Below are 27,603 nucleotides of genomic sequence, written 5' to 3' on the forward strand. Positions count from 1 at the left end.
CAATGGAAATACGATGTCCATTCACCACAAGTCAGAGTCTTTCAAACGTGGGTCCCCAAATGCTGTCGGACTACAACTTTCATCATCCCATGGAAGGGGGTGATGGGTGTTGCTGTCCAACAACATCTGGAGGCCCAAGTCTGAGAACACTTGCCTTAAGTCATAGTACACTACCTAAACTATCAAGCATAAGTCTCCGTCCCCCTTTCTAACCTTACAACAACCTGGTGAGGTCAGACTTAGCAAATGTGATTTGTCTATGGCCACCGAGTATATATTTTCAATGAGCAGGCACTGGGATCCAGGTTTTCCCAGTCTGATTATCCCACCAACCACACTGCTTTGTTGGCTGGACTAAGAGAAAGTGACCGTCCACTTTTAAGGCTAAGCAAGGATTTGAATCTTTGCCTACCTGATCCAAGGCCCTGAGGACAAGACTCAAGTCTCATGTTGGGAACCTGTGCACCATAGGAGGCTTGAGCAGCGCGTCTCCTTTAAGGAACCTCTGGACGTGTGGGTGCGCAGACAGGGAGGGGGCCTCCTGGACCTGAAGGATGGAAGAGATGGCAAACACCTGCCTACATAGGGTGTTAGGGCGAAGCCCTTCTTCCAGACCTTTCTGCAGGAACCCCAGGACCAGGGGTACCAATGCAGACAGTGTGGCAACCCCTTGTGTGGTGCACCACTTGGAGAAGGTCTTCCAAGTCGATTGGTAGACCCTGACGGTGGAAGGGCAGCGAGAAGCGAGTTTGGTGTCCTGGACTGTCTGAGAGTACCCACATTCCCTTAGGGCCCTCCACTCAATCTCCAGGCGGAGAGGCTGAGCCAGCCCGGTTGCGGGTGGCACATGGGGCCCTGCCTGAGCAGATGGGAATGGCTTCAGAGGGGCAGAGGTAGTTTGCTGGATAATGCCACTAGGTCAGAAAACCAAGGGTGGTAGGGCCAGCGTGGGACCACCAGGATGATCTCCGCCTGAAGTAGGCGGATCCTTCGCACCGTTTGTGAGATTATGGCTACTGGAAGAAAGGCGTAAAGAAGGCCCGTGGGCCAGGGGTGAGTCAGAGCATCCACCCCCTCCGCCCCCGGGGACCTGTATCTTGATAGGAAACGGGGCAGCTTGGCTTTTTCTGGAGAGGCAAATAGGCCTATAACCAGGGCCCCAAACCTTAGAACAATACTCTGGAAGGCGTGAGGGTCCAAGGACCACTCGGCCTGGTCGATCTGGGTTCGGCTGAGCCAGTCTGCTACTGTGTTCTGGGTCCCGCTGATGTGGTCCACCTTGAGGGACAAGAGGTTTGCCTCCGCACATCTCATAAGTTTGGTGGCCTCCTGCATCAGGGATCGGGGCCTGGTCCCTCCCTGGTGGTTGATGTGCGCCTTTGCAGTGGTGCTGCCTGTTCATAACAGCACATGGTGGTTCTGGATTAGTGGGGAGAACTCCCTGAGGGAGTTCAGAATTGCCCAAAGCTCCAGTCAGTTTATGGAGTTGTTTCTTTCATCAGTGGACCACTGCCCCTGTGCGACCAGCTGCTGGCAGTAGCCCCACGCAGCCCTGGAGGCTGGCATCCGTGGTCACCTGTGTCCGTTCGACGTGAAGGAACCAGGTGCCCTTTCGAACTTCTGGGGAGGTCCACCAGGACAGTGACTGCTGGATGTGGACAGGCAAGGTCACCCTCAGCCAAGACCTCTACGCAATTTGGTCCTGGTAGGGCAGCAGGAACTATTGGAGGGGACACGAGTGGAACCGACTCCAAGGCACTATCCCTATGGTGGAGATCATGAGACCCTGCAACTGGCTCAGGGAGAGCACGTCTGACCTCGGCTGGGCAATTAAGGAATGGCACCTGGAGGTCAGCTTTGACCGACGCTCGGGGGAGACGCAAACCGTTCCTCTGCGTGTGTCGATGAGGGCACCCAAGTGGAGGATCTTGGTCTGGGGAGTTAGGGAGCTCTTTTGGAGCGTCACAACGAAGCCGTGTGCCTCCAAGACCTGCAGAATGGAGTGGACATCCCTCTGTCCTTGGGATAGAGATGACGATCGGAACATCAGATTGTCCAAATATGGATAAAGATGGAAGTCCTCAAGTGTGCCATGAGTGCCATCATGATTTTGGTGAACACCCAGGGGGCAGTCGAGAGACCGAATGGGAGAGCCCGGTACTGGAAGTGGTGTTGGCAATAGGATAACCTCAGGAAGCGTCTGTCCTGAGGGTGGATGGAGACATGGAGGTATGCCTCCTTGAGGTCCACTGAGGCCAGGAAGTCTCCTTCCTGAAGGGCCATAAGGATGGAGCGTAGGGTTTCCATGTGGAAGCTCCTCTTCCTCAGGTACCTGTTGACGTACTTCAGGTCTAGAATTGCCCTTCACTCGCCATTCTTTTTGGGGACCAGGAAGAGGATCGAGTAGACTCCTTGGTCCTGTTCCCCCGGTGGGACTGGCTCGATTGCCCTGATGCTGGACAAGTGTTTTATGGCTTCCAGCATCAGGAGGTGCTTTGACCTTTTTTGGAACCTGGGAGAAGGGAGGAGGCGATCCGGGGGCTGGCTGGTGAACTCCAGGGAGTACCCCAGGGACACAGTTTGTAGGACCCATGCGTCTGAGCAGGTTCACACCCAGGCCTGAGCAAAACTCTGCAACCTGTCCCCCACCTGGGATACCTGGAGCTATGGATGGTAGTCATTGGGCGCGGTTGTGCTTGAAGGAGGGCTTGCCTGACTGTGCATGCTGCTGGGTATGGCGAGGCTGGTGGTCCCGAAAGGAGGGCTGAGCCCTGGGCCCAGAAAACCTGCTCTGGCGCAAGCGAAAGGAGGACCTGTAGTCTTTGGAATTAGAAAAGACGTAAAGGTGCAGCACTCTGGCCACTGGGTCCCTAGAGGCATAGCCTTCTTTTTGTCTTGAGATTCGATCAAAATGGGGTTGAGCAACTTGCCGAACAACTTGCCCCCTTTGAAGGCCGAGTTGGCTAGGTTTGACCGGGACTTCTGGTCCACTTTCCAGTTCTTAAGCCATAACTGGCGTCTGACCGTGATATCAGATACCAGAGCCCTGGCAGACAGTTGTGCCGCATCGAATGAAGAATCGGCCATGAACACTGCCGCTTTGCCCAGTTTCTTGAGACCCTGCCTAAGGGCAGTCGATTCTGGAGGAACCAAGGGGAGAAGTTCCCTTACCCAAAGAACTGCTGCTCTAGCGAACATGGAGTTGGCTGTGGAAGCCCTAATGGATAAGGCAGTTGCCTCATGTAAGGCTGCATCACACTTCTTATTGTCTATGTTTTTCAGGGTCTCGTCTCCATCCTTGGGAAGTACTGTTCCCGTTATGAGGGCGGCCACTTTTGCATCTACCAGTGGCACCTGCAGTTTTTCCATGAGGGCCTTAGTGGATGTGTACTGGCACCGTACCGTCAATGGGGGGCCCTTGCTCTCAGTGGGCTTGTCCCATTCCTTTTGAAATATATCCAAAAAGAGCTGTGGGCAGGGCACGGCCATCTCCTGCATTTGCAGTGAGGGAAGTACTGTGGGGTCCCCTTCAGGCTTGTTAGCACTGGGTAGGGGTTGCTCTTCCAGCCTCAGCGCCTTCCGCACCTTGTGCAGTAACACAGGGATATCTGCCTGAGAAAAGAGGCGGTATTGGGGCTGCTGGGATAGAGGAGACTCCTCATCGTCCCCGGAAAGCTCCCCTTCCTCGCGCTCCGAGTCAGATGCCTCATACGTCGGACTGTGACTGGATGGGCTGGGGGAGGAGCTCAGAGCCCATCATTGTGTGGAGCGGATGGCAGGTGGAGAGCCGGGGCAGCTCGGCGGTTGTTGCAGAGGCGATGGGGCGGCAAGGGGAAAGAACCGGAAGAGCCCTGTTGTCTAGCTGGCATTCGCCCGGGTGGAGGGCGGAAGCAGCAGAAACGCCGCGAGGGGCGCAGGCTGGAGCCAAAATGGCCACCGCTGCCATGCCAGATGTGCTTGGTCCCCCCTCCAAAATGGCGGTCGCCTTGGAGGGGGCAGGAAGGCCGGGAGCAACCAGGGGAAGGGGCAGCCAGGGGACCATCACCCGGTGGAGGAGAGCTGCAAAGGTGGGAGGAATCTCCTCCTCCTCGGCGGAGGTGGCCTCAATGCAGCGGAGGGAGAGCTGATGAGCAGAAGCGCTTGTCGGGGGGGGGGAGGAGCATCCACTTTCAAACCCCCCTGAACAGACTCACCCTCCTGAAGAGCTATTCCTGCTGCAGCCGCGGCCTCACTCTCTGGTTCCATGCCTCCTCGAGAGGAGGTCTTGGAGCCTGCCTACGACCCGGTCTCCTTTTTCTTGGAGCCCTTTTCCTTGTCGCGCTTTGCAGCTTTTGCCGTCTTTGCTGCCTTGCCAGCCCGAGTCACAGGTGCGGGAGAGATCGCCACGACCCACTCGGCGTGGCACACAGCATGTGCCATGGAATCTTCAGAGAGTGAGGGGGAAGCCTCCCTCTCCCCGTGCGGTGACTCTGCCGCCATGTGCAGGGTGCGCTGGGAGTCGCGGTAGGTAACAAGTCTGCCTGCTTGGTTTTCTTCCTTACCGGTGCCCTCGTTCCGTTGCCCAACAGTTGAGTATTGAAGGGGTTAATCCAGAATGTAGCCCAAGGGAAGAATAGTGGAGCAACGTGGAGCAGACCCTGCCCGGAGCGAGACAGAGCAAGAACTGGAGACTAAGGAAATAGCCCCGCCCTCCTGTGGGAGGAGAAGTCTCTGATTGGCCCTGTCTCAGAGCAGGAGGTCGTAAGCAATCCCCATGATCCACGGATACAACCCTCTTCTGAGGGAGAATGCATGTGAAGACTACAAAGGCTGAAGAAAAAATATTTATGGGAGCACACAAAAGCAACTCATTGCACTAACGGGCCTGTAGCTAGATAATGTGTTTGTGAAGATGTAGATGTGTACATGATTACAGGCCTCCAAGTTTTAAAAGCAAGTACCAACCTGTTAAAATTAATCAAACACACTTATTGTAAATGTGTTTTCCTCCTCCTTCATTTTAAGTAGTTGTCTTTTATATTTTTCTCAGGATTGCTTACAATTTGATGTAAATTTTAAGCATCCTGTAATTCATCAACTAATTCTCTCCTAGTTACACATTCCAAGTAATTAAAGTTCAGCAATCACTTATTCTTTCTGCTCCAGCACCTGCATTTCATTTGTATATTTTCCCAGAGTCATAAATCTGAGGAACTGTCAAAGTGCCATAATATTAGTGCAATAATCAAAGTTAATTAGTCCCTCTCAATAAACAACAACAAAGCCATTACAAAGATGCAATGGAGGTTCTCTGGCTACCCACTATACAGATGAAATTGCACTGTGAACAATAAGGAGTTGGGAATAGTAAGGAAATAGACACAGTGGTTCTGAAGTAATTTGAAACAAAGACAAAGTGGCACCTTGGTTCTTTAGTCCTCTCCCAGAAAGGCAGTACTGATATTGTGTTAACACTATGGGCACATCAACAAGCATGGCTTCTTCAGTAAGACCAACAGAATACACTGCACGGTAAACAACACAGGAAAGGCACATCTCCAACCATGCATCAAGTACTGCGGACAACTTCAGTTCTCTCACACGTTCGTTTTATGCTTTACATATTATTGTCGTGAAGAGCAGCTTAACACCAACGAACGCAATCGCTCTGTAAAGCATGAAGAAGGGATGCGCAGAACGGTTCAAACTTGAAACTTTCCAACTCAAAATGGGCAGCTTCGAGTGTTTCGAGTTCGAAACAGAACACCCTTCAAATGTAGGGCCTGTTTCGAGCTTGGAACGCAACAACCCTGTTCCAAGATGGAATGTTTTGAGTGTTCTGTTTTGAACTCAAGGTATGTTTTCCCCTTGCTGACAGGTTTTGGCATTAGCTTCCAATTGGCTTGCAATCTCCTTGCTTCTTGGTTGGCTTGTTATACAATGTGATTTGTATGATAACAAGTCAACCAAGAAGCAAGGAGATCACAAGTTGATTGGAAGCCAGTGCCGAATCCAGTCTGCAAGATAAACACACACCTCCAAAATGGTGCTCGGAACAGCTTGGAACACTAGAAACATTCCGTGCTCGTTCCGTCAGGACCAGTTGTTCTGAAGCAACATTCCAGGCATTTGTGTTCTGTTCCAAGCTCGGAACGGAATGCAAATCCTGTTCTGTGCACATCCTTAGTGTGAAACACCTAACGTTTCACTGAGTTTTAGGGTTTAAAAATCATCTTCTAATCTTAGAACTGTGCAAAGAGTCAGCTGCTGCATATTGTACACTACAATCATATAAGGTTATTTTACAAGTCATTTATTGTTTGCCTTATGTGTTGACTAAGCAACAGTAAGAGGAATGATCAATGGAAGGTTGTCGTCCATCGTGGCTCTTACAACAAGTTGATTCTCATTCCATCAATGAAACAGAGGTTATCACAGCCGTTACCTTTATTTAGCATATTTATTTTATTTATTTAACATATTTGTATTTTATTTATTTAGCATGTTTTATTGTAAACCACCCAGAGACGTGTTTTTGGGTGGTACACAAATATGCTAAATAAAGGAAGGAAGATGTACCTACAGGCAGTACACAATGCAGTGTCAAACCTCTCACACAGACAAGTTCCGTTTAGACAGCCCAGTTTTAACAACACTGATCAATACTGTTGGTACGCAACAGAACAGAACTAAATCAATGATGCATCTATTCAGACATCATGCGAAGCCAAGATTAAAGCTTGCCTTCGTGCACTGTTCCTTAGCATCAGGAGCACACACTCCACACCTTTCCTGCCCACACACAAGGCAGAAGTATTCTCTTTAGATAGAAACAAGCCAGAATCAGTTGGGGTGTCCTAATCAACTGATCCTGGCTTAGTCTAACCAATGTGCTTGAAATCGCCTAGGGATGTTTTTGTATGGGGACGTATATAAATGTACTAAATAAATAAATAAATAGGTTAAGATATGTCTCTTGCACAGTTTGTCATATATTCCAATGTCATTTGCCCATCGTTCAGACTGACTGGTATCGAGAAGCACATCTCTGCCCTTACCCATTCTTCCAAGATGCGTTGCACAGCATCATTTGCTCTCGACATATTTCGGCAGGCGAGGATAACATGTGCACCGTGGAGTGCAAAGGACTTTGCCGTCTCGAAGCCTACAGCAAAATACACATGGAGAAGATACAAAATGAGATGGAATTTAAAGGTGTGATTGTATCATCACTATTTCTCATCAAGCATAATCAGTATTCATGCTAGTGACACACACAAAAACAGACATTTCCCTGAGCCTGAGAAACTTACAATACAAATATGACAAATCTTTATATACCACTTTTCAACCAAAGTTCCCATAGTGGGAGGGAAAGAAAGAAAGAAAAAGAAAGAAAGAAAGAAAGAAAGAAAGAAAGAAAGGAAGGAAGGAAGGAAGGAAGGAAGGAAGGAAGGAAGGAAGGAAGGAAAGAAAGAAAGAAAGAAAACTCTCTGTCCCCAAAGGGCTCAAAATCGAAAAAAGAAACATAAGGTAGACACCAGCAACAGCCACTGGAGGGATGCTGTGCTGGGGTTGGATAGGGCCAATTGCTCTCCCCCTGCTCAATAAAGAGAATCACCACTTTTCAAAAGTGCCTCTTTTAACACATATACAACAACAGAGGGAGAGATAACTCGATTACAGTTGGGAATCAGAATTTAGAGAGTAGGTCAAAAGCTATGAAGAAAAGGCAGGTTTTAAGGTGGGATATGAAGGACATTTGGCAGGCAAGAGTTGCGTCCTAGTGCCTGGGTTCAAACAGAAGGTGGCATTCTCTTCAATACCCTGGGTCTGTGTCATTTAGGGCTTTATATGCAATTACCAGCACTTTGTATTTTAGGCAAGAAAGAGAAACTGAATTTTAATAACAGTTTGTAGCTACTTTATTAGAGAAGCGGAATAAGATCTCTGTATACCCTAAGGAAAGAAGAAAAAGAAGCACCTAGAAAGAAGCATCTGGACCAGGGAGCTCATAAAATCAGACTCCTAAAAAGGCCAGCACTGTGTGGTCTGTGAAGGCACCCCTTGCCCACCTTCCTAGAAGCTATGAAGATCTGTGTGCCCCGAGGGAAGGTATGGAAGAAGAGGCCCACACCTGGCAGCTGAAGTTCTGTGCTCCTGAGACAACGTTGCTTTTTAAATCTTCTGCACCATGTATGTCACCTTAAGGGGCGCAGTGCGGAAATGCTTGTCTAACAAGCGAAAGGTTGCTGGTTTGAATCCCCAATGGTACTATATCGGGCAGCAGCAATATAGGAAGATGCTGAAAGGAGTCATCTCATACAGCATAGGAGATGGCAATGGTAAACCCCTCCTGGAGAGCTGGTCTTGTGGTAGCAAGCATGACTTGTCCCCTTAGCTAAGCAGGGTCCACCCTGGTTGCATTTGAATGGGAGACCACATGTGAGCACTGTGAGATATTCCCCTCAGGGGATGGAGCCGCTCTGGGAAGAGCAGAAGGTTTCAAGTTCCCTCCCTGGCATTTCCAAGATAGGGCTGAGAGAGATTCCTGCCTGCAACCTTGGAGAAGCCGCTGCCAGTCTGTAGACAATACTGAGCTAGATGGACCAATGGTCTATCTATCTGACTCGCAGCTTCCTATGTTCTTATGTTCCACCAAAAGAAAACCACAGGGCTCTGTGGGTGCCAGGAGTCGAAATCGACTTGATGGCACACTTTAACATGTATGTTTGTTTTAATATTGCAAACCACCTTGGATGTCTTGGTCAAACAAAATGGCAATACATAAATGCAATAGACAGACAATATAAGTAAAGTCACAATATACTGTACACCTCCCTACACCCTCTGAAAAGGGTCTACACTTAAAATGCAGAATGGTGTCCTGAACATGAACACCACTGATGTCCTCATAAGGAAATCATCATGATCCAATTCCACCATCTCAGTCTTCAAAAGCAACATCCCATTACAATATGCACTATCCAGGAAAAGAGAAGAAAACGCATTTTTAAGTAACACTTATTTCAAAAGAAGACTTAACTATGTCTTTAAGTCTCATATACTGAAACTGGTCGTAGATCATGCTAATAATATTTTCACTGAAAATGGTTGTGGCGGTGGTGAAATGCACTGCTCCCTCTAAGGTGTGCACATGTACGCATGCTCAAAAGTTTTTGAATGTCCACTCAGTTCAATTTAGATCCCGCTCAGGTTGAATCACGAAGGCCCCATTCTGAATGCAGATGCGCGCACACTGCTGCAATATTGCTGCCCAGAACAAAACTCATTCCACACAGAAAAGGGGAAAAAATGAGAGGGACCACTGGTGAGATGGTATTCAAACCTGAATCACAGAATTGTCCCCTAAACATGTGTACCAAAATGTATTCCAATATTTCAGTGCTTAGAAGAGTTATTGCATGACAGAGTTACAAAGGTTATGTTAAGTGTGTGAGTTAAAACAAAAGCCTCCCTTTGCTTAGCAAATTAAAATCCCAACTTGGTCCAGCATTACTTTCTTTCACTTTAACACCATCCGGAAGATCCGATCATAATTTTGTAAGATGTTTGGCTAGTTGTCAAGGAGAAAGGAGATCCAAAATTCTGGGGCAGCAACAGGGAACACTTCTCTATAGGCATATGGTTTTAACCGTATGCAGTGTTTGTTATTATTTTCTTATTTGTTTTAAACTGTTGTATTGCTGGTCTACGACCAGAACAAAGTTTTACTTACTAACTTTATGCAGTGATATTACTATGAGGACCTCCACTGTCTAAGAAACTGCAATGGAACATAAAAGAGAAGCTATTTTCTTTGGATGAAAGCAATATTTGAAAATGACAGGACAACTGCAAGTGCATTAGCCAGGAAGGAAGGAATTCCATTGGGCTTCCTCGCATGAACATTAGCAAGAATTCTAATTAGCAAGAAGCCAGCTGTTTATGGGAAGAATTGTGTGGCAAGAGCAGCCGTAATTGGGACATTATTACTAGCTCAGGTCCCAGATTGGTCAAAGGTGGGAGGGCTTCGCGGAGGGCTTACTCTTTGTCCAGCTGCCACCATACTGGTGCAGACTAGACATAAAGCCAGGGGCGGCCCTTTCATGAGGCAAGAGGAGGCCGTGGACTCAAGCAGCAGATTACTGGGGCACTAGTCGTGGGGCAAGATATGCCCTGTCACTATCGGAGCAGCTCTTTGGGACCCATCTGACCCCTGCAAGCTTTGCAAAGACTCCTCTCCTCACACTCCTTTCAAAGCTTTCAAGGAGCATGGAGAGATAGGAGAGAAGCAGGCTGCTTCCCTCTTCCTTGCCCCCTATGCATTTTCAAAACTTTCAAGGGATGGGATTGAAAGGGGACAAGACCCCACCAGGTGCATGGAGCAAGACATTTGGTGTCTTGCCTCATGCCAGGGGTGAAGAAATATTGGCTCAGTTTATCAGCCAGACAAAATATTGTACTCGACAAGCTCTCTTGGTACATCAGGACTTTTTTCACTCGTCAGGCATCATTTTTCGCTCGTCAGAGACTAGTAGACTAGTGGATTTCTGCAGTCCTGACTAAGGCACCACAATGAGAAGAGGAGAGCTGGTCTTGTAGTAAATGTAAAGTTGTACAGTCAAGTCTATGTCGACTCCTGGCGACCACAGAGCCCTGTGGTTTTCTTTTGGTAGAATACAGGAGGGGTTTACTATTGCCATCTCCCACGCAGTATGAAATGATGCTTTTCAGCATCTTCCTATATTGCTGCTGCCCAATATAGGTGTTTCCCATAGTCTGGAAAACATAGCAGTGGGGATTCAAACCAGCAACCTCTAGGCAAGTTACTTCCCTGCTGAGCCACTAGGTGGCATGGTCTTGTAGTAGCAAGCACAAATTGCCCTCTGTGTTAAGCAAGGTACACCCTGGTTTGCATTTGAATGGGAGACTACATGTGAGCACAGTAAGATATTCTGAGAAGAGCATCTTCCTGCTTGCATGCAGAAGGTTCCAAGTTCCCTCCCTGGCATCTCCAAGATAGGCCTGGTAGAAGCCACTGCCAGTCTGTGTGTAGTCAATAGTAAGCGAGATGGACCAATGGTCTGACTTGATATAAGGCAGCTTCCTATGTTCCCAAGTTGGGCCTCTGCTGTATAAAACATAGTGGAAGGGCATCTACTGGCTCTTTCTAGAAGACATGGAAGAGAATGAAAACTTCTCTAATCAAACATGCCTGTAAGCTACCTTCTATGCCCCAAACAGCAGGAAAGCAGGATATAAATGTTTGCCCACTAAAGCAGTTTTTAAATTTTACTTGCAAATTATTTACTTTTAATATGTAAGGCAGGCTCTTAAGCATGCACACCCTGCTAACTGGGCAAAGAGGCACCTTTTACCATGGTGAGTCTCTTTATTTAGCAGGGGCAGAGTAACTGGCCCTATCCACCCCCAGCACAGTACTTCCAGTGACTGTTGCTGGTGTGTGTCCTATGTTTCTTTTTAGCTTGTGAGCCCTTCGGGGACAGGGAGCCATCTTATTTGTTTTATTTCTCTTGTAAACCGCCCTGAGCCATTTTTGGAAGGGCGGCATAGAAATTGAATTAACAAACAACAACAACAACAACAACAACAATAATAGGCTTTCACATATGGCAGCAGATAAGGATCCACACCCACCTCTCTTGCTAAATTCTCCATATTTGTTCATGGTCTAAAACATAGGACACTAGCAATATCAAGAGATTTCCTGTCCCCATAGCTAACTCGCTACATATGACAAGTGGATAACATATTTAGCATATCTTGTGGATAGCGTATTAGAGAGCCAGCGTGGTGTAGTGGTTAGAGTGCTGGACTAGGACCGGGGAGACCCGAGTTCAAATCCCCATTCAGTCATGATACTGGCTGGGTGACTCTGGGCCAGTCACTTCTCTCTCAGCCTAACCTACTTCACAGGGTTGTTGTGAGAAGAAACTCAAGTACACTGCTCAAGTACACCGCTCTGGGTTCTTTGGAGGAAGAGTGGGATATAAATGTAATAAATAAATAAAATAAAATAAATATTTGGCAGCAATTCACTGGAGAGGGTTTTTTTGGTTTGTTTGCTATAAACCACAATTTTCATCCAAGTTCTTGTTGTATTACAGTGTAATGATTTCCAAGTACAAACACATGAATTAGTCAATCATTGAAGTATGATTGGAAATTAACACGAAAGAAGTGGCTATTTGTTCCACTTTTATTTTAAATCATGCATAATATCCTTTTAAATGTTGTTTACCCAGGAAAAAAAGCTATTAAAATATAGGCTGCTCCACTTCTAGAAACACCCTGGGGCAAGAGAAATTTAGTTTACAACACAAAGTATAAGTTAGATTATAGAAACAACAGACACCACATGAATTTATACATTTCTCTGCAATTACATGCTTACAGTATTTAAGTCTTAGCAATTTCTCTGTCTTTTTTAAAGCCATTCATTGTACCAAGCAACTTTAATTGTCTGGGTAATTCACTGCACTCAGATGAATCTGGTTTGAGCATATGGAAAATACGTTTGCCCTTTTTAATTCAATACTGAGCAAATGTAGCAAGGAGACGTTTAAGTCGTGAACAATGTGGTCACTGAGCTGCCTACCTTAGCTGGCCATATGCTTAAAGTTTTAATAGAAGTAGTATCAATATTTAATAGCCATACATACAATACAGCAAATATCTATGTACTACTTTTCAACAAAATGTTTCCAAAGTGGTCTACATAGATAAATAAATAAAATGGCTCCCTGTCCCCAAAGGGCTCGCAACCTTAAAAAGAAACTTGTTTTGAAACTCTTTTCATACTCTAATGCACACAACTCCTCGCTGATATCTAATTTAATTACTTATGATCTTGGTAACCAGCTGAATAATCGCCAGCAGCATGCCAGAGCTGGTGAAAACAGTGGTTTTAAACATTTGGAAGTAGATCTAGCAGAGCCTAACATGCCCTGGAATATTTTCTTCATTTTCCAAAATCATCCCTATACATTTCAAACAGATCGCCTGAATTAACAAAACTAGGAAGCTGCAGAAATTCCATAAAATGAAATTAAGCCTGACAAGTTGAAAATGTGATGATGCAACAGGCATGATCTCAGAGATACCTTTCAACTATTCATTTTGAGATCGAATTATAGCTTCAAGATAGATGTATACTGTAGAAACCAAGGGAAAGAGTTTTGGTATGCAAGGACAAGGCAGTGGAGTGGAATCAGGAATATTAATAGTTTAATGAAATAGATCTTAGGTACAGAGAGGCAAGTGCAGACTGCTTTCCCCTGCTCTTGCTGCTGGCTGTCTCTTAGCCCCGCCTCTACTCCAGGACTGGAATACAAGTCGCTAAAGCTCCATTCAAAAGCTGGCCTGGATCAAGGAATGGGTTAACCAGGTGCAAGTGCCGTCTGCCTTCAGTGCTCCTGCTGCTGGCTGTTTGTTAGGCCCGCCTCTGCTTCATGACAAGAAAACAAGTAACTAAAGCCCCATTCAAAAGCTGGCCTGGATCAAGGAATGGGTTAACTGAAAGCACCATATATATGATTTTATTCAGGCTGGCGGTTGGATCTGAGGGAGCGAGCTGCGGCTGGGTAGGCTGAGGAAGGGAGGGAGGGAGCGATGCTGCTGCTCTTTTTTGGCTCTCCCGCTCCTCCTTGGCAGCAGCTGTCCCTCCATCCACTGCTCAGTCTCCTCCTCCATGCCTACCCTCTCTCTCCCCCTCTCCCCGTCAAGTGTTGTCAGAACTCTCACGAGATGTGCCATGTACCACGGGATTTGTTACATACAAAGCTTTCATATACAAAGATACTGCCTTAATCATTTCCACTATACCCGCAAACCCTTCAATAAACCAATTGTATTCATGAATCTCAACCTACTCTCTGTCAGTTCGTTTCCCTGAGACCAGAACTTTGCACAAACGTATTCTGACGTGGAACCGCTCCATTCTAGTTTGCTAATTCCCCTGCACAAGCCTGGACGCAGTTAGGGGTGTTTGACAGTTACCCCAGAGCAGTTCCATTAACAGTACTCTGAGTCCTCCCCAACTACTGCAGCCACGTTATTTGCTCCCCTTCGGAGGGTTGCCGGATTGATACTGATGCATCCTCAGCAATGTGTCCGCAGCAGAAGGGGAGGGAGGAGGCTGAAGACACAGGAACATAGGAAGCTGCCATATACTGAGTCAGACCATAGGTCCATCTAGCTCAGTATTGTCTACATAGACTGGCAGCGGCTTCTCCGAGGTTGCAGGCAGGAATCTCTCTCAGCCCGTATCTTGGAGATGCTGCCAGGGAGGGAACTTGGAGCCTAGATGCGCTTCCCAGAGCAGCTCCATCCCCTGAGGGGAATATCTTACAGTGCTCACACTTCTAGTCTCCCATTCAAATGCAACCAGGGCAGACCCTGCTTAGCTAAGAGGACAAGTTATGCTTGCTACCACAAGACCAGCTCTCCCCCCTGCTCATATTGGGTGGCTATGTTTAGCATACCCCTCCCCTCAACCTGACAGGTATCAGGAAATTAGCATTAGTACTCCAACTGAAATGAACAGGACTTGTAAACTTGTCCCATTAATTTCAGCAGGACTGCTTATGAGTAACTTAGTATGAGGTAACTTAGGATATGAGCCTGTGATTGGAGCAGCCTCTCTCCTTAACTGTAACAACAACAAAACATATGTATATAGCGCTTTTCAACCAAAGTTCCCAAAGCGGTTTACATAGAGAAATAACAAATAAATAAATAGAGATGGCCCCCTGCCCCCAAAACGCTAACAATCTAAAAAGAAACACACACCAACAACAGTCACTGAAGGTACTGTGCTGGGGGTGGATAGAGCCAGTTACTCTCCCCCTGCAAAATAAAGCAAATTGCCACATTAAAAATATGCCTCTTTGCCCAGTTAGCTTAAATTTGAGTGTGCGCACACACGTACACACACACACACACACACACACACCCCAATTGGGTATCTGAGGTGAAGGTTTGCAACGGAAGGGGTACACTTGTTTGAAAAGGTTGGGAACCCCCGGTCTAGCCTATGATGCAGAGATTCTTTAAGATGATGTGCTTAAATATCTCGTATGATGGGTCTTTTGCCATAAACATGCAAATTTACTCACAAAATAGTCCCACTGATCTCCATAGGACGTTCCTGCTCCATCTGGACTGCTTGAGAGTACATCTCCCAGGTGATGTGTATGCTTCCATATGCACATTCCTTCCATCTGCAACATGCAGCTGGTAGCCAGAAATAAAATATGTTTGCACTATGCTCTTGCCCTGTTTGGATTTTTTTAAAAATGGTTATGTGGTTGTGGGGGTGGAATGATGATTAAGTATGGTAAGGAGATTCAGAGCAGAATTGTCTTCCAGGAGCAGGCAGTGTGGATTTAAAGTCTCCATTCCATCCAGGGGCAGGCAATATTATTCAGTGTGCTATAAATTCCAAGCAATTGCCCCAAAAATTTCATGAGGCACGAGCGATCCCGCTGGCTACCACTGCTTTCTACCACTGCTCTGTTTGTCTCATCTGACCCTCTAGTGACAGTCCTGTTCAACAGCAAGTCGACAAACGTTACAACCAATTGGTTGCTATCAGAACACAATGGCACAAAGGGTTAACTTACACCGAGTTCACTGGTGACCTTTTAGGAGCTCATCTAACTCACAGATATTCTGCATTTTCCATCCAAACAAAAATGTTAGAATAAGAACTCTGCAAAGTCTCTTTCTTTCTCACTCACTCACACACTTCCTTTTTATACAATGTGGCATTGTTACTATTATTCGTCAATTACTCATCAATTATTCATCAATTACTATTATTGATGAGAGAATGGACTTCAAGCCAGGATTCCTTTTCTGAGCAAGGGAAGATGCCTTGTAATCAAGCTTACCCACTGAACTGACACAGACACTTTTCAAAAACTATGACGCTTTTCAAGCAATTCCACGGGCATTTCAATGAAGACAAAAATAAAGCTAGAAAGCTATTGCATCCGAGGCTGGAGACAAAATCCAGCTGTGGCTGAATGCTTGGTAACCCATGGTTGACTCTGGGAGTTAAACAAATCAATCAATCAATCAATCAATCAAATAAATGACTTTAACCTTTCTATCTATGAATAGGGTCCAGTGTCACCTGTAGTGTAAGAGGCTTTTGTGTAAACACCAATTTATGTAAAAGTTTTAAAAGCCTTGGGTAACTTGCTGTTTTTAGACTACCATCATCCCTGGCCTCAATGGCCGAAGGCTGGGAATGATGGGAGTTGTAGTCCAAAAACAGCAGATTACCTAAGAATAGCTTTTAGTCATGCATGCACAGTAAACTGACTTGACTGGAACATAGGAAGCTGCCATATACCAAGTTAGACGCTTGGTCTCTCTAGCTCAGTATTGTCTGGCAGCGGCTTCTCCAAGGTTAAAGGCAGGAGTCTCTCTCAGTCCTATCTTGGAGATGCTGCCAGGGAGGGAATCTGAAACCTTTTGCATGCAAACATGCAGGTGCTCTTCCCAGCGCTGCCACATCCTGTAAAGGGAATATCTTACAGTGTTCACACATCCAGATGCAAACCAGGTGGACCCTGCTTAGCAAAAGGGGCAATTCATGCTTGCTACCACAAAACCAGCTCTCTTTTTCTCCCTACTTGCTATCTTTTCCCATTAAGAATATTCCATTTCTAACATTCATTGTTCTATAGAATGAATGAATGAATGAATGAACTGAAAACCAGTCTAATTCAGCAGCAGCAATGTACTTATGTATTTCGAAGGGACTACCTTAAGTGGCGCAGCAGGGACATGCTTGACTAACAAGCAGAAGGTTGCCGGTTCAAATCCCTGCTGGTATGTTTCCCAGACTATGGGGAACTGGTTTGAATCCCCAGTTCGAATCCCCGCTGGGATGTTTCCCAAACTATGGGAAGAAACTATGAGAGACACCTCTATCGGGCAGCAGCGATATAGGAAGATGCTGAAAGGCATCATCTCATACTGCATGGGAGATGGCAATGATAAACCCCTCCTGTATTCTACCAAAGAAAACTACTGGGCTCTGTGGGCACCAGGAGTCGAAATCGACTTGACGGTACACTTTTACCCAAACACAACCAGATCCCATCATTTTCTCTCTCAATTTCCCCCAAGAAAACCTAGTCCCATTATCTCATTCAGTTACAGGAAACAGTCCAATAAATTGGAGGTTTATATGGGTGTGTAATTGCTGTAGATGTTTTACAACTGGAACAATGTTATTTAAGCTTCAGTGTTAGGATAGGACTGTATCTAGAGAGCTACTCTACAGAGCATAGGAATTTTACTTCTGATAGGACCCCCATTGGTGGCTCACTGCCAGTAGTTTGTGAATAGCATCATTTTGTCTTCCTAAACAGTTTCACTTGAAAAGAAATGATAGTTCTGTGGTTTCAATATGAATATATTATTTATAGTGATCTGGTGGGTACAGTCAAGTTAGTACCAACCTAGACTGTGTTTGGAAACAAGGCCACTAAAGGCAGCCTTATTTTAGCTGAAACACATCTGGCGATTCCTCAGCACAGCAGTTACTTGAACCGCAAGTTCTTCGACTCCAGAACTTACAAAAGGAATGCACCATTGGATTATTTATGGAATTGACCAATACCAGGAGATCTGATTATGTCCTAGGCATGGACTAACTATTGCTAGAACTGTGGAGTATACATATTTCTACTTTTTACTTTGTGGTGAGACTGGTTTTATTCTTGAATTAATAATCTTTTGTACACTTTGTTACAACGTACTCATAATATAGGCATTGTAATTCTAAATAATATATTTGTATACCTTAGGTATAGATATTTGGGTTCTTTTGTGTACATGACTGAGAAAGTATTCCACATTATCCAGTACTGCATACTATCTTGCTCATTTAAGTCTTCATTTTGCTGTATACCAGTTTTTCTAATGTCCGATGAAAAATGTAAGATGCATCAAGTTCCTTTGCCCAAGTATACATGAAAATGAGCATGTGCAATTTATTTGGATTAAAGGAATAAAGATGGGGGAAAGCCAATAAAATATTGTCTAATTTATCAGTGGGGTTTTTTACTATCCCACCCATTAAAATAAAAGCCAGCAATGTAGCTGTTAACATGTATTCATATTAACTTACTGATTGAATACAGCAAGGCAGTATCTTGGTGTATACAACTAGGTGAATAAGTCAACCAAATGGTAACTCCAGCCTCTTCAAATAAATGAAAGCATTTAACAAATATCTAGTCTACTTTTCTTATAGAAAATGACAAAGTATTCTAGTACAGGAGAACCTTGTTAATCACGGATTCACTATCTGCAGTTTCACATACCAGCCGTCAGGTAATGGACACTCAATCTCAGGAGAAGAGGTTTAAAAAGGGTTAAATCCACATATCCGCAGGTCGGGGGTGGCCAGAAATGACCTTGGAGATCATTTCCTGCCGCCATCTTATGCATCATTTTGCAAACATTTTGCACACACCAGGGGAGGTGTGATTTGGGGCCAATTTGTTTTATTCTTGGGGCATTGCTGGACTGCTGGGGACCCACAAAGCATAGGCCACTTCCCCCACATTTCTTGGACCTTTTACCTCATTTTTCTGACCTCCAGGAACCTAGACCCTAGATTTCCATAGGCCCAATGACTCTGTATTTGTGGTTCCTGTATCTGTGGTAGTAGCAGAGAATGGAACCCTTGTGAATACTGAGGTTCTCATGTATGAAGTATGGAGCACAAGGAGTGTTAATCATCAAATAGGAATCTTCAGGGTTCTTGTTTAAAATTTCTAAGTGGTCTAACAGAAGACAAATATAAGGCAGGTCTCAAAGAGGTTGCAACAAATTTCTTCAACTGTCTAACACAATCTAGTCTATAAAAAAGCAATTACTTCCATTTAAATGATAGTAAGCCTAAATTGAACATTTATGAACACAACTAGTTTGTTAGCATTGTCAACCTACATCTTGGAAGCTACTTGTGCTAGATTCATAGTGAAGTTTCTCTTTTCCTGTTGAGACAAGAAATATCTTCTCATTACCAATGGGTCAGCAATGCAACAGAAGATATCTTGACCTGGATTCAAGAGAATAACGGACTCAGCAGTGGTTGACAGTATGTGTTTGACATATTTGTACGTCACCCACATCATTCACAATGCCTAACAAGTTATTTAGGGAGTGTAAAAGGAATTTTACAAAGTTAAAATTCAAAACCATAAAAATGTTGAGAAATATCAAAATACAGACATTTTAAAAATAGTTAAAATCATAGGAACATAGGAAGCTGCCATATACTGAGTCAGACCATTGGTCCATCTAGCTCAGTATTGTCTTCACAGACTGGCAGAGGCTGCAGGCAGGAATCTCTCTCAGCCCTATCTTGGAGAAGCCAGGGAGGGAACTTGGAACCTAGATGCTCTTCCCAGAGCGGCTCCATCCCCTCAGGGGAATATCTTACAGTGCTCATGCATCAAGTCTCCCATTCTTAAGCAACCAGGGCAGACCCTGCTTAGCTAAGGGGACAAGTCATGCTTGTTACCACAAGACCAGCTCTCGTCTCTAGACCATCAACAAGCCTGATGGTGCATCTTGAGCTTTTTTCCTAGAGTCCACCATGAATGGTAAAGTTCTTATTACGACAGAGTGTGCATTCCAGAGTCTCAGGCCAACTATAGAGATTTGACCCCGGGCTGCCACCAGTCAAGCTGCTAGTAGCTATAGGCACATCTCCCCAGATGATCAGTAAAAATATCCAGTTGAGTACCCATTTGCACATATTGGGAAACTACAGCAGCCTTTCCCCCCAGAAGCTGTAAGGTAGCACTTCATGAACTTTTGCCAAGACAGACACCTTTATCTATAGTACATTCCAAGAAATGTGCAAAAGTACTTCAGACATATGCTTCTGAAATGAGAGCTCTCCATGCCACATGGCAACCCTCTTTCGAATCTGAGGGACTTCTCAAAAGCAGCTTGTGTTACCACAGATAATATTCTACTAAAAGAAAGTTACACATTCAAGTGGGCATATACCTCTTCGGATCTTCCCAACTTTCCAATGATAGGAATAAAAGCAGTGCAGAATGAAGTGGTGTTTTCTGCACTAGACCACACTTGTAAGGAACCGCCTCTCTCTAGCATATCACAAATAGCAATATTTGAATATATATGTGTAGACAAGAGTTCCACTGCTTTCTCCCTCACTGGAATCTCAACCTTTGTCAGATTACTCTGGGACAACATTTGTGGGGGTTTTTCTTTAATACACACATACACTCCCTCTAATGTGATCCTCTTTCTCCGGATCCTTTTCCCACCCTTACCCCAGCATATTTTCTCAGTTTCTTGAAGCCACCCATAGCTTGTCAAATAATTCTTATCTAGAGAGATCTTGATATCCCGCAGCCCTCCCAAAATAGTCCACAGAAGACACAAAGCAAGTTTTGTCTTCTTGGGATAAGCCTTTTTTGTGATAATGAAGTTCAAGTGAAGGTAAAGGGGAGTTTTTTGCAGGGGAGGGGTTGCCCGTAGCAAAATCCAGAACAGAAAGTGGTACTAGCTTCTCAAAAGCTTCCTCTTCAGATGTGAAAATTACTGTGCAGCTCTCCTCTGTGAGCAAGCTACTGCAGAACAGAGGACTAATTAAGCATTAAGGAAAAACAAAATTAGCTGCATGTTCTAAATCTCCTTTTGGCAAGTACAATAGTGCAATATTAATGTAAGCAGTTTCATAAAATTAAAAAGGCATATTTCATCACGGATGAAATTAGAAGACTTTTGTCAGCTAAAGTGTGCTGGATCCTTCAAGCACATTTTCTCAGCAATGAGAAAACAAGTGCAACTTCTAGACAAAAATGGGACAAGAGCAGCTTCCTTCAATCAAGTTGTATTTATTATTTTATTTACAGATTGCAGTGATCAAGTCGGCACTGGAATTTATGATACACTGCCAATGAACTTGGCAAGTTGCTCAGACATTTTTCAACAGCGAAGTGAAGAGTACAAGCACACATGTACAGTATCTTTAGCTCCTGCTAACTGGGCAAAGTGGCACCTTTTACCGTGGTGACTCTCTTTATTTAGCAGGGGGAGAGTAACTGGCCCTATCCACCCCCAGCACAGTACCTCCAGTGACTGTTGCTGGTGTCTATCTTATGTTTCATTTTAGAATGTGAGCCCTTTGGGGACAGGGAGCCATCTTATTTATTTATTTATTGTTTCTCTTTGTAAACCGCTCTGAGCTATTTTTGGAAGGGCGGTATAGAAATCGAAATAAATCATCATCATCATCATCATCATCACCACCACCACCTGGTCTTAGCTTCTATCCCTAGAAACCCTGGGAGCTGTAGACCTATATGCATGGAGTAGCACGTGACCAAGCCATCTCAGTCTCCATATAGTCTGATCAACAATTCCTATTTCAAACTGCACCCAAACTTTGGGTTATGACCAATACAAGACAAACAATTATGTCATAGAGAAAAGGGGTTCATGCTACCCTTTATCTGTGTTGCTCCCAATTTCAATATTTGAAGTTCAGGACTGGTGTGTCAATCTAGGCTTTTACAGAACGGTCACAACTGATCTTGACACTCACAAACTCTACAATTCCCAGTGTGCTTGGGAGATAGCTCCAAAGTTACTCTGATCAAAAAATGTTTGCTTTGACAGCACAGATACAACACAAAAGCAAATCAATATCAAAGTCCATGTGCATGGACTACACAGAGAACTCCATGTTAAGTGGAACTCCCAATAAGGCCGCCACCACCTTTCTTTTTTAAGCCTCAGACAGGCTGAACATCCCTCGCCAACTGTGGTTTCCCCCAACCATGCTTTTGAGTATCCTCGATTGGGAAATCGCTACCAGTCTCATTAACTGCAACTTGAATATGTGCTATTCTCATGGGATTTCATTTGTAAGAGGCAGGAAAGGTGGAGGTGCGCACTAGATGTTGGAGTGAAGTGGAGGAAAGAGAGTGACACCGAGAAGAGTAAGGGAGGCAGAAGAGCAGAGGAAGGAGAGATAGGGAGAGGTGGAGGTGAGAGACAAGCGTGTTCTGTACAGTGTAGAATGGGTTGGGGGGAGCTTGGGAGATGTGTTGGGGGCTGTAATGGGTGCTTTTACTGCTGTGTTTCCACTATGTTCTGCTCATTCCTCTGGGTGACTTTGCTGACTCCTGGTGATTTAAACTGCATTTGAGTGATTTCTGGGGGATTCAAAATGTTTCCAGGGGCTCATTCCTCTTGGCAATTCTTGCTGATTCTTGGGGACTCCTGGTGATATTTAGAGAGTTTTGGAGGTTTGAGCATTTTTTACTTGATGTTTAGGTGTTTTCACTATGACAGGTCCCCTAACCCCGTTTCCCATTGGTATCAATGCCTCATGAACCACGAATTTGCCGACCGTGGGGTTTTGCCAGAACATAACCCTTGCAGTTGGCAAGAGATAACTGTACCAGGAAAATATACTACTTACAACCCAGAGTTTGACAGACTTGACCAACACACCGTGTTCAACCTTTCCACATCCTCCCAAGGTCAAATACAATATATCTTTAAATGATCCCATTGTGTAAGTCAGAGATGGTAAAAATATTCATGATTATTACATAAGCCCTAGGATAAGTCAACCTTAATGGTGTGATCCATCTTTAGGAGGGTTATCAACCAATTAAACAGTCTTAATTGGCTACATGAGGTTCATTTATCTGCATATGGATCAATAGTTCTGAATAACACTACTGAACTGAGACACATCATAGCAGACACCACCTTCCATAGGAATGAATGCTTTTCCTAGCAAAGGAGGAATCTTTAAGGTGGCACTTGCTAGCCAGTTTGTGTAAGTACTTAGATTAATTTTTAAGTGCCAAAGCCATCTGATTATAGTAAAAAGTTATTAATTGGGTAAACATCGCAGTCCTAATAATAAGACATTCTTGAAGTGCCTAACATAGAAAGACAACACAAGAGACCCTTGTTTTCCGCAGATTCTCCAACTATTTGCAGTCAGGCTATATATGTACACCCGGTTTCCATTATCATGGAAGTGATTTTCAGCTATTTGTGGTTCCTGCGTGCATGTTTCATACTTCTGGTGGCATTTCCAACTTAAAGGCAGCATGGAGCTATGCTGGGGCCCTTTTTCCTGGAATCTGGAGGCTTTTTCAGCAGGTTTTTTGGGACAATTCAGAGGATTTGGGGCAGTTACTGGCAGGTTCATGGTACTGTCCTGTAATCCTGTTTCTACTACCCCCCCCCCATTTCTGGTGATTTGTAGCACTTTTAAATGTACTGACGAACCCCAAGATTTACACAGGTGCAAGGTCTTCATTATCATTTCAGCATTTGCAGAGTAGCCGGGAACGCAATCCTTGTGGAAAATGAGGCCTCCCGCAATGCTGTCTATAGGCCTATGGATAAGTCAGGAAACAGACGCAACTAAGCATTAACAGTTTTTTTCCATATCAGGTGAGCCTCCATTCAGCCAAAAGAATGGCCTAGGTCTTTCTCCAAAGTTCAGACTTGCTACACATGTTTTCGTTATGGAGGAAAAGGAAACTTATGTCACTTAATGGTCCTTCATGTAGTCCCAACAGTACATAAAACTAGGCAGCAGGTGAAGCTGTTCTGAAACAAAAAGAAAGAGTATTAACAGTGAACTTGCAAGAGCTGCCTATATAATCTTAGATCTGAGTCAATTGAAACAGAAGCCTTGCTCAGTTGCAGTTTCAAATAAGAGGACTATGCACTTGTCAAGTAGGCTCCGTCAAAGCACATACACTGAACTGGGCAAGCCACCCTTGTACAGTCAACCCCGCCTACCATCAGTGATCAATCATCAAACAAGAGAATTCCAAAACATCAGACTATTCTTGTACAATTGGACCAAAGCTATTCTACTACTATAAAATACTATATGTTGTCTTGCAGTCACTCACCTTAAGCCTGTAGTAAGGACTGCCTCGAGGTTAGCGAGGAACTCTTTGTTAAGTGGAAGAAAAGCTGCTTCTTTTTCTCCTTTCAGGAAAGTTTTTCACACCCAGCTTTTAGTTTGCATTTCCTCCTGAATGAAGGTGTGTGTTCGCATATCGACCAAATCTACCTCAAAGTCCCAGTGAGTTATCAGAGAGCACTTCACACACAATTTGGGTTTTTCATCGCGCGGTAGAGTGTAGCCCGATTTACATCTGGGGTAAAAAAAAATCAACTTTTTGCATCTGTTTTTTGAGGCAACTTCGCAGTAAAGCCTCGCAGAAAACCCACAGTAAAGCATGCTGTCTGGGAAAGCTCCAGGCCATCACTGTGCCACAACTGACTTGTATACAATTTTCCCTCTAACGGCGATTCCCAGATGTTGATTACAACTCCCACAATCCTCAAGCAAAGGCTGTTGCAGCTAGGGATGCTGGGCATTGTAGTCAACATCTGGGAAACCCTGTTAGGGGAAGCATTGCTTGTATATGTTGTAAACTTGAACTATCCATGTAAACATGAATGCAATTTTAAACTAGCAAGTGTGTCATTCCAGAAGTGCTGGAGTTTGGCTTTGGAGTGACGGTAAGGCAAAGCACTATATGCATGCATGAGGACCTATATGCTGCATGTCACTGAACCAAGTCCTATCTTAAATGAAGCTCTGGTTCCACACTTTAGGGGTGTGTGGACTGTATCCTGGATAAGCAAGGCCTGGGGGTGGGGAATCCAAGGACTTTAAACAAATTCTGTAATCAGTGTCACCCAAACATTGTTGAGATTATATTGAGGAAAGGCAACCGATAAGAGTGCCTTTTCCATGGCGGTGCCCTATTTCTGCAGTTCTCTCCCCAGGGGGCACCAACTTCTACCTTTCTGGAGTCAGGCAAAGAACTACCACCCCAGGCCTCTAAATCTGTTTTAAGGATGCTCCTTTAGGCTATTTTTTCCTGTTTTTAATTGGTTGTGTTATATATGGTAAACTGGACTTTTTAAATTGGTTTTGTTATATGGGGTAAAAAACCCCAACGATTTGTTTTTTTTAACTGAAGGATAGGACTTTACTTTTTTAAAAGACCCAAGCATGAATATTCTGCTGCTGCCTTACACAGCCCCTGGCAGAATTGGGTTGAATGAGTCAATACAAAGGAGGAAGAGGCTCAGCCATGAAGGGAAGAAGTACTAGTAAAACACAGCTCCCTCCACACAAGCACAGCAGCAGGAACATTTCACTCACACTCCCCCCAATACCAATTGTTAAACCTTTCCCAAGTCCCTCCTGAAACACAGCTTGAGACCACCCCTACACACACACACCCCAGCCTTCAAGAGTTTCCAACCCACCCACCCGTTTTGTAAGGCAATTTAAATGAATCCCAAAATGCACCTCTGTTCTGCCAACACATCTGATTGAATAAAAAGCATGTAGTTGGGTCTCATCCCTTTTGCAAAGGTTTTTCATTACAAGTATAATTATTGAACTCTTTACTCTCAATGTAATTTTACATATTACAAGTTGGCTTGCATTGTGAATTTCAGCCAAAGCTGAAAGAGTTCAATAACTTGACTAACCATCCATGTATACTCCTCATTACCCAAGTAATAGATTTCTCAAAGCAGGCACGAGAAAGCGATACAAAAAGCAGATACCATTTTTAGGACTACCTCCAAGCAGAGACGATCAGATTTCCAGACAGCATTTATTCTTTAACAGTTAATAAGAGCTGAATCTCACAGTAAAATTCTTCAAGAGAGATGACAATTGTAAGAGCAAGAAAATTAAGAATGGCTGCGTTATGAACTCCCTGTGGAAACCTTTGCCTGTATAAACCTACCTGCAACACTGCAATATTTCTGAGCACACATTTAGGAAGGGGACACATGAAAATTCCCAAGGACTTCACGAGCATTTCCATTACATCAGAAACTTGATGCAACATTCCCAATGTGCGGCAGAAATGACATGCAATCTCCCCGTCTCCACCCCCAGTTTTTCAGCTATCTGACAGTGAAGAATTGCTTTGCAAACTGAGGAATGGGCAGCTTGTTCATTACTATTATATGGACTAGGATTTCGAGCCATACCATTGTCATTCCACTATTATGAAGGCTAGGATTTCACTTTGCTGCTTTTTTTAAAAAAAAAAAAATTAAATCAGACACTCCTGGGCTTGAAAGTTTTATAGAAAAACCACAGCAGCTATTTGTGAGCAACTACATAACCCATGTTGATAGGACTCTTCAGAGTAGCAGGTGCTCTTTAAATATAATATAATATAATATATATAACCCGAGAATCTGCTTGCTGGTCTCAGTGAAGAAACCCGTCTAAAAACAGAATTGCAAACACTTAACTCTCACAGTTCTACTAATGCTTCTTCAGCAGACTACAGCAAGTTATTTAGCTATCAGGATTCTAATGAAATTTTTCCACTCTGGGATTATTTTTGAGTCAAGTTCACCAGCATCTGGTGATATTCAGAAGAGCATTTCCTATTATAACATCTGGGCAGAAGGTAGGACACTTTATTACATGGGACATTAATAAATTCTCCATTAGCCTATAATAAGACCTTTTTGCAGTCCAAGGACAACATAAGGAACATAAGAAGCTGCCATATCCCGAGTCAGACCATTGGTCTATCTAGCTCAGTATTGTCTTCACAGACTGGCAGCGGCTTCTCCAAGGTTGCAGGCAGGAATCTCTCTCAGCCCTGTCTTGGAAAGCTTGGTTAGAACTACCCTCTGCTCAGTTTTACAAGTTTTTTGTCTTAATCAAGCTTCAGTTTATGTTAACTCTGACCAGGTTCTAAAGAGTTATCAGCCAACAGGAACTATGAAAGATTATACAAGAGAAACAAAATTCATAATTCAAGCTTACTTGCCATTTTAATAGTTTCCACCCCCAACACTAGTTTTACAGTTTCCCCCTTCATCCAAAAATATTTGATCACATCTGCAACTCTGGTTCCAATGAATGAATTCCAATTCATTTTCTCTATACATTTGTCTGCACTCTGACAAGTCTAAAAAGCAATCCGAAAAAGAAAATTTAACACAGATGTCACACTAAGATAGTTTTGCATACATGGTACGCCATTACAGTTTGCATATCTATTTCAAACATTACAAAAGCGCTTAAGGCCACAAACAAAAAGGACACCAAAGCCAACAACTTTACAGAACTAAACAAACTGCATACCCCATCTTCAATCAGCCAGGTTTTATAGATCAGCTATGATTTTGTACAACACCACGGAGGAGGTTAAGTGGCCAATCAAGAGAATTCCAAATCATCCATTTCATCATGCCTGAAGCTGAAACTGATGCAAAATAATCATGCAAGACTCTATGGCAAGAGAAGCAGTTACATACTTGTGCAAATATATCAGAAGTCAGATGCAGATATATGGGCCAGAATCCAAAATGCTATTTTAAGTGAACTTAAAGTAGCATTTTGCAGTGTCAGAAGTGGAAACAACTTGAGAGTACACTGTCTGTGTGTACATACTGACACCCAAACACACACACCACTGAACTACAGTAAATAAGGACTATCAGAGCAGCTGAAATTAACAGCAATGTTTTCATTTTCTGCAATGTTGA

The 27,603-nt window shown here is 44.2% G+C and overlaps 1 protein-coding gene across 7 annotated transcripts in view; it reads right to left on the reverse strand.

Moving 5' to 3' along the window:
- The window catches only part of WWOX (WW domain containing oxidoreductase), an 811,261-nt gene that overhangs the window by 771,338 nt on the left and 12,320 nt on the right, over positions 1-27,603 (reverse strand). For all 7 annotated transcript variants that reach the window (XR_008311186.1, XM_053270440.1, XM_053270439.1 and 4 more), the window contains exon 5: positions 7,038-7,144. Coding sequence is in view for 6 of the 7 variants with exons in the window: in XM_053270440.1 (XP_053126415.1) it covers positions 7,038-7,144 (107 nt within the window). In the remaining variant the exon portion in view is untranslated. The remainder of the gene's footprint in view (positions 1-7,037; positions 7,145-27,603) is intronic.

Source organism: Hemicordylus capensis, chromosome 9 (assembly GCF_027244095.1).
Source record: "Hemicordylus capensis ecotype Gifberg chromosome 9, rHemCap1.1.pri, whole genome shotgun sequence".
Taxonomy (NCBI): Eukaryota; Metazoa; Chordata; class Lepidosauria; order Squamata; family Cordylidae; genus Hemicordylus; species Hemicordylus capensis.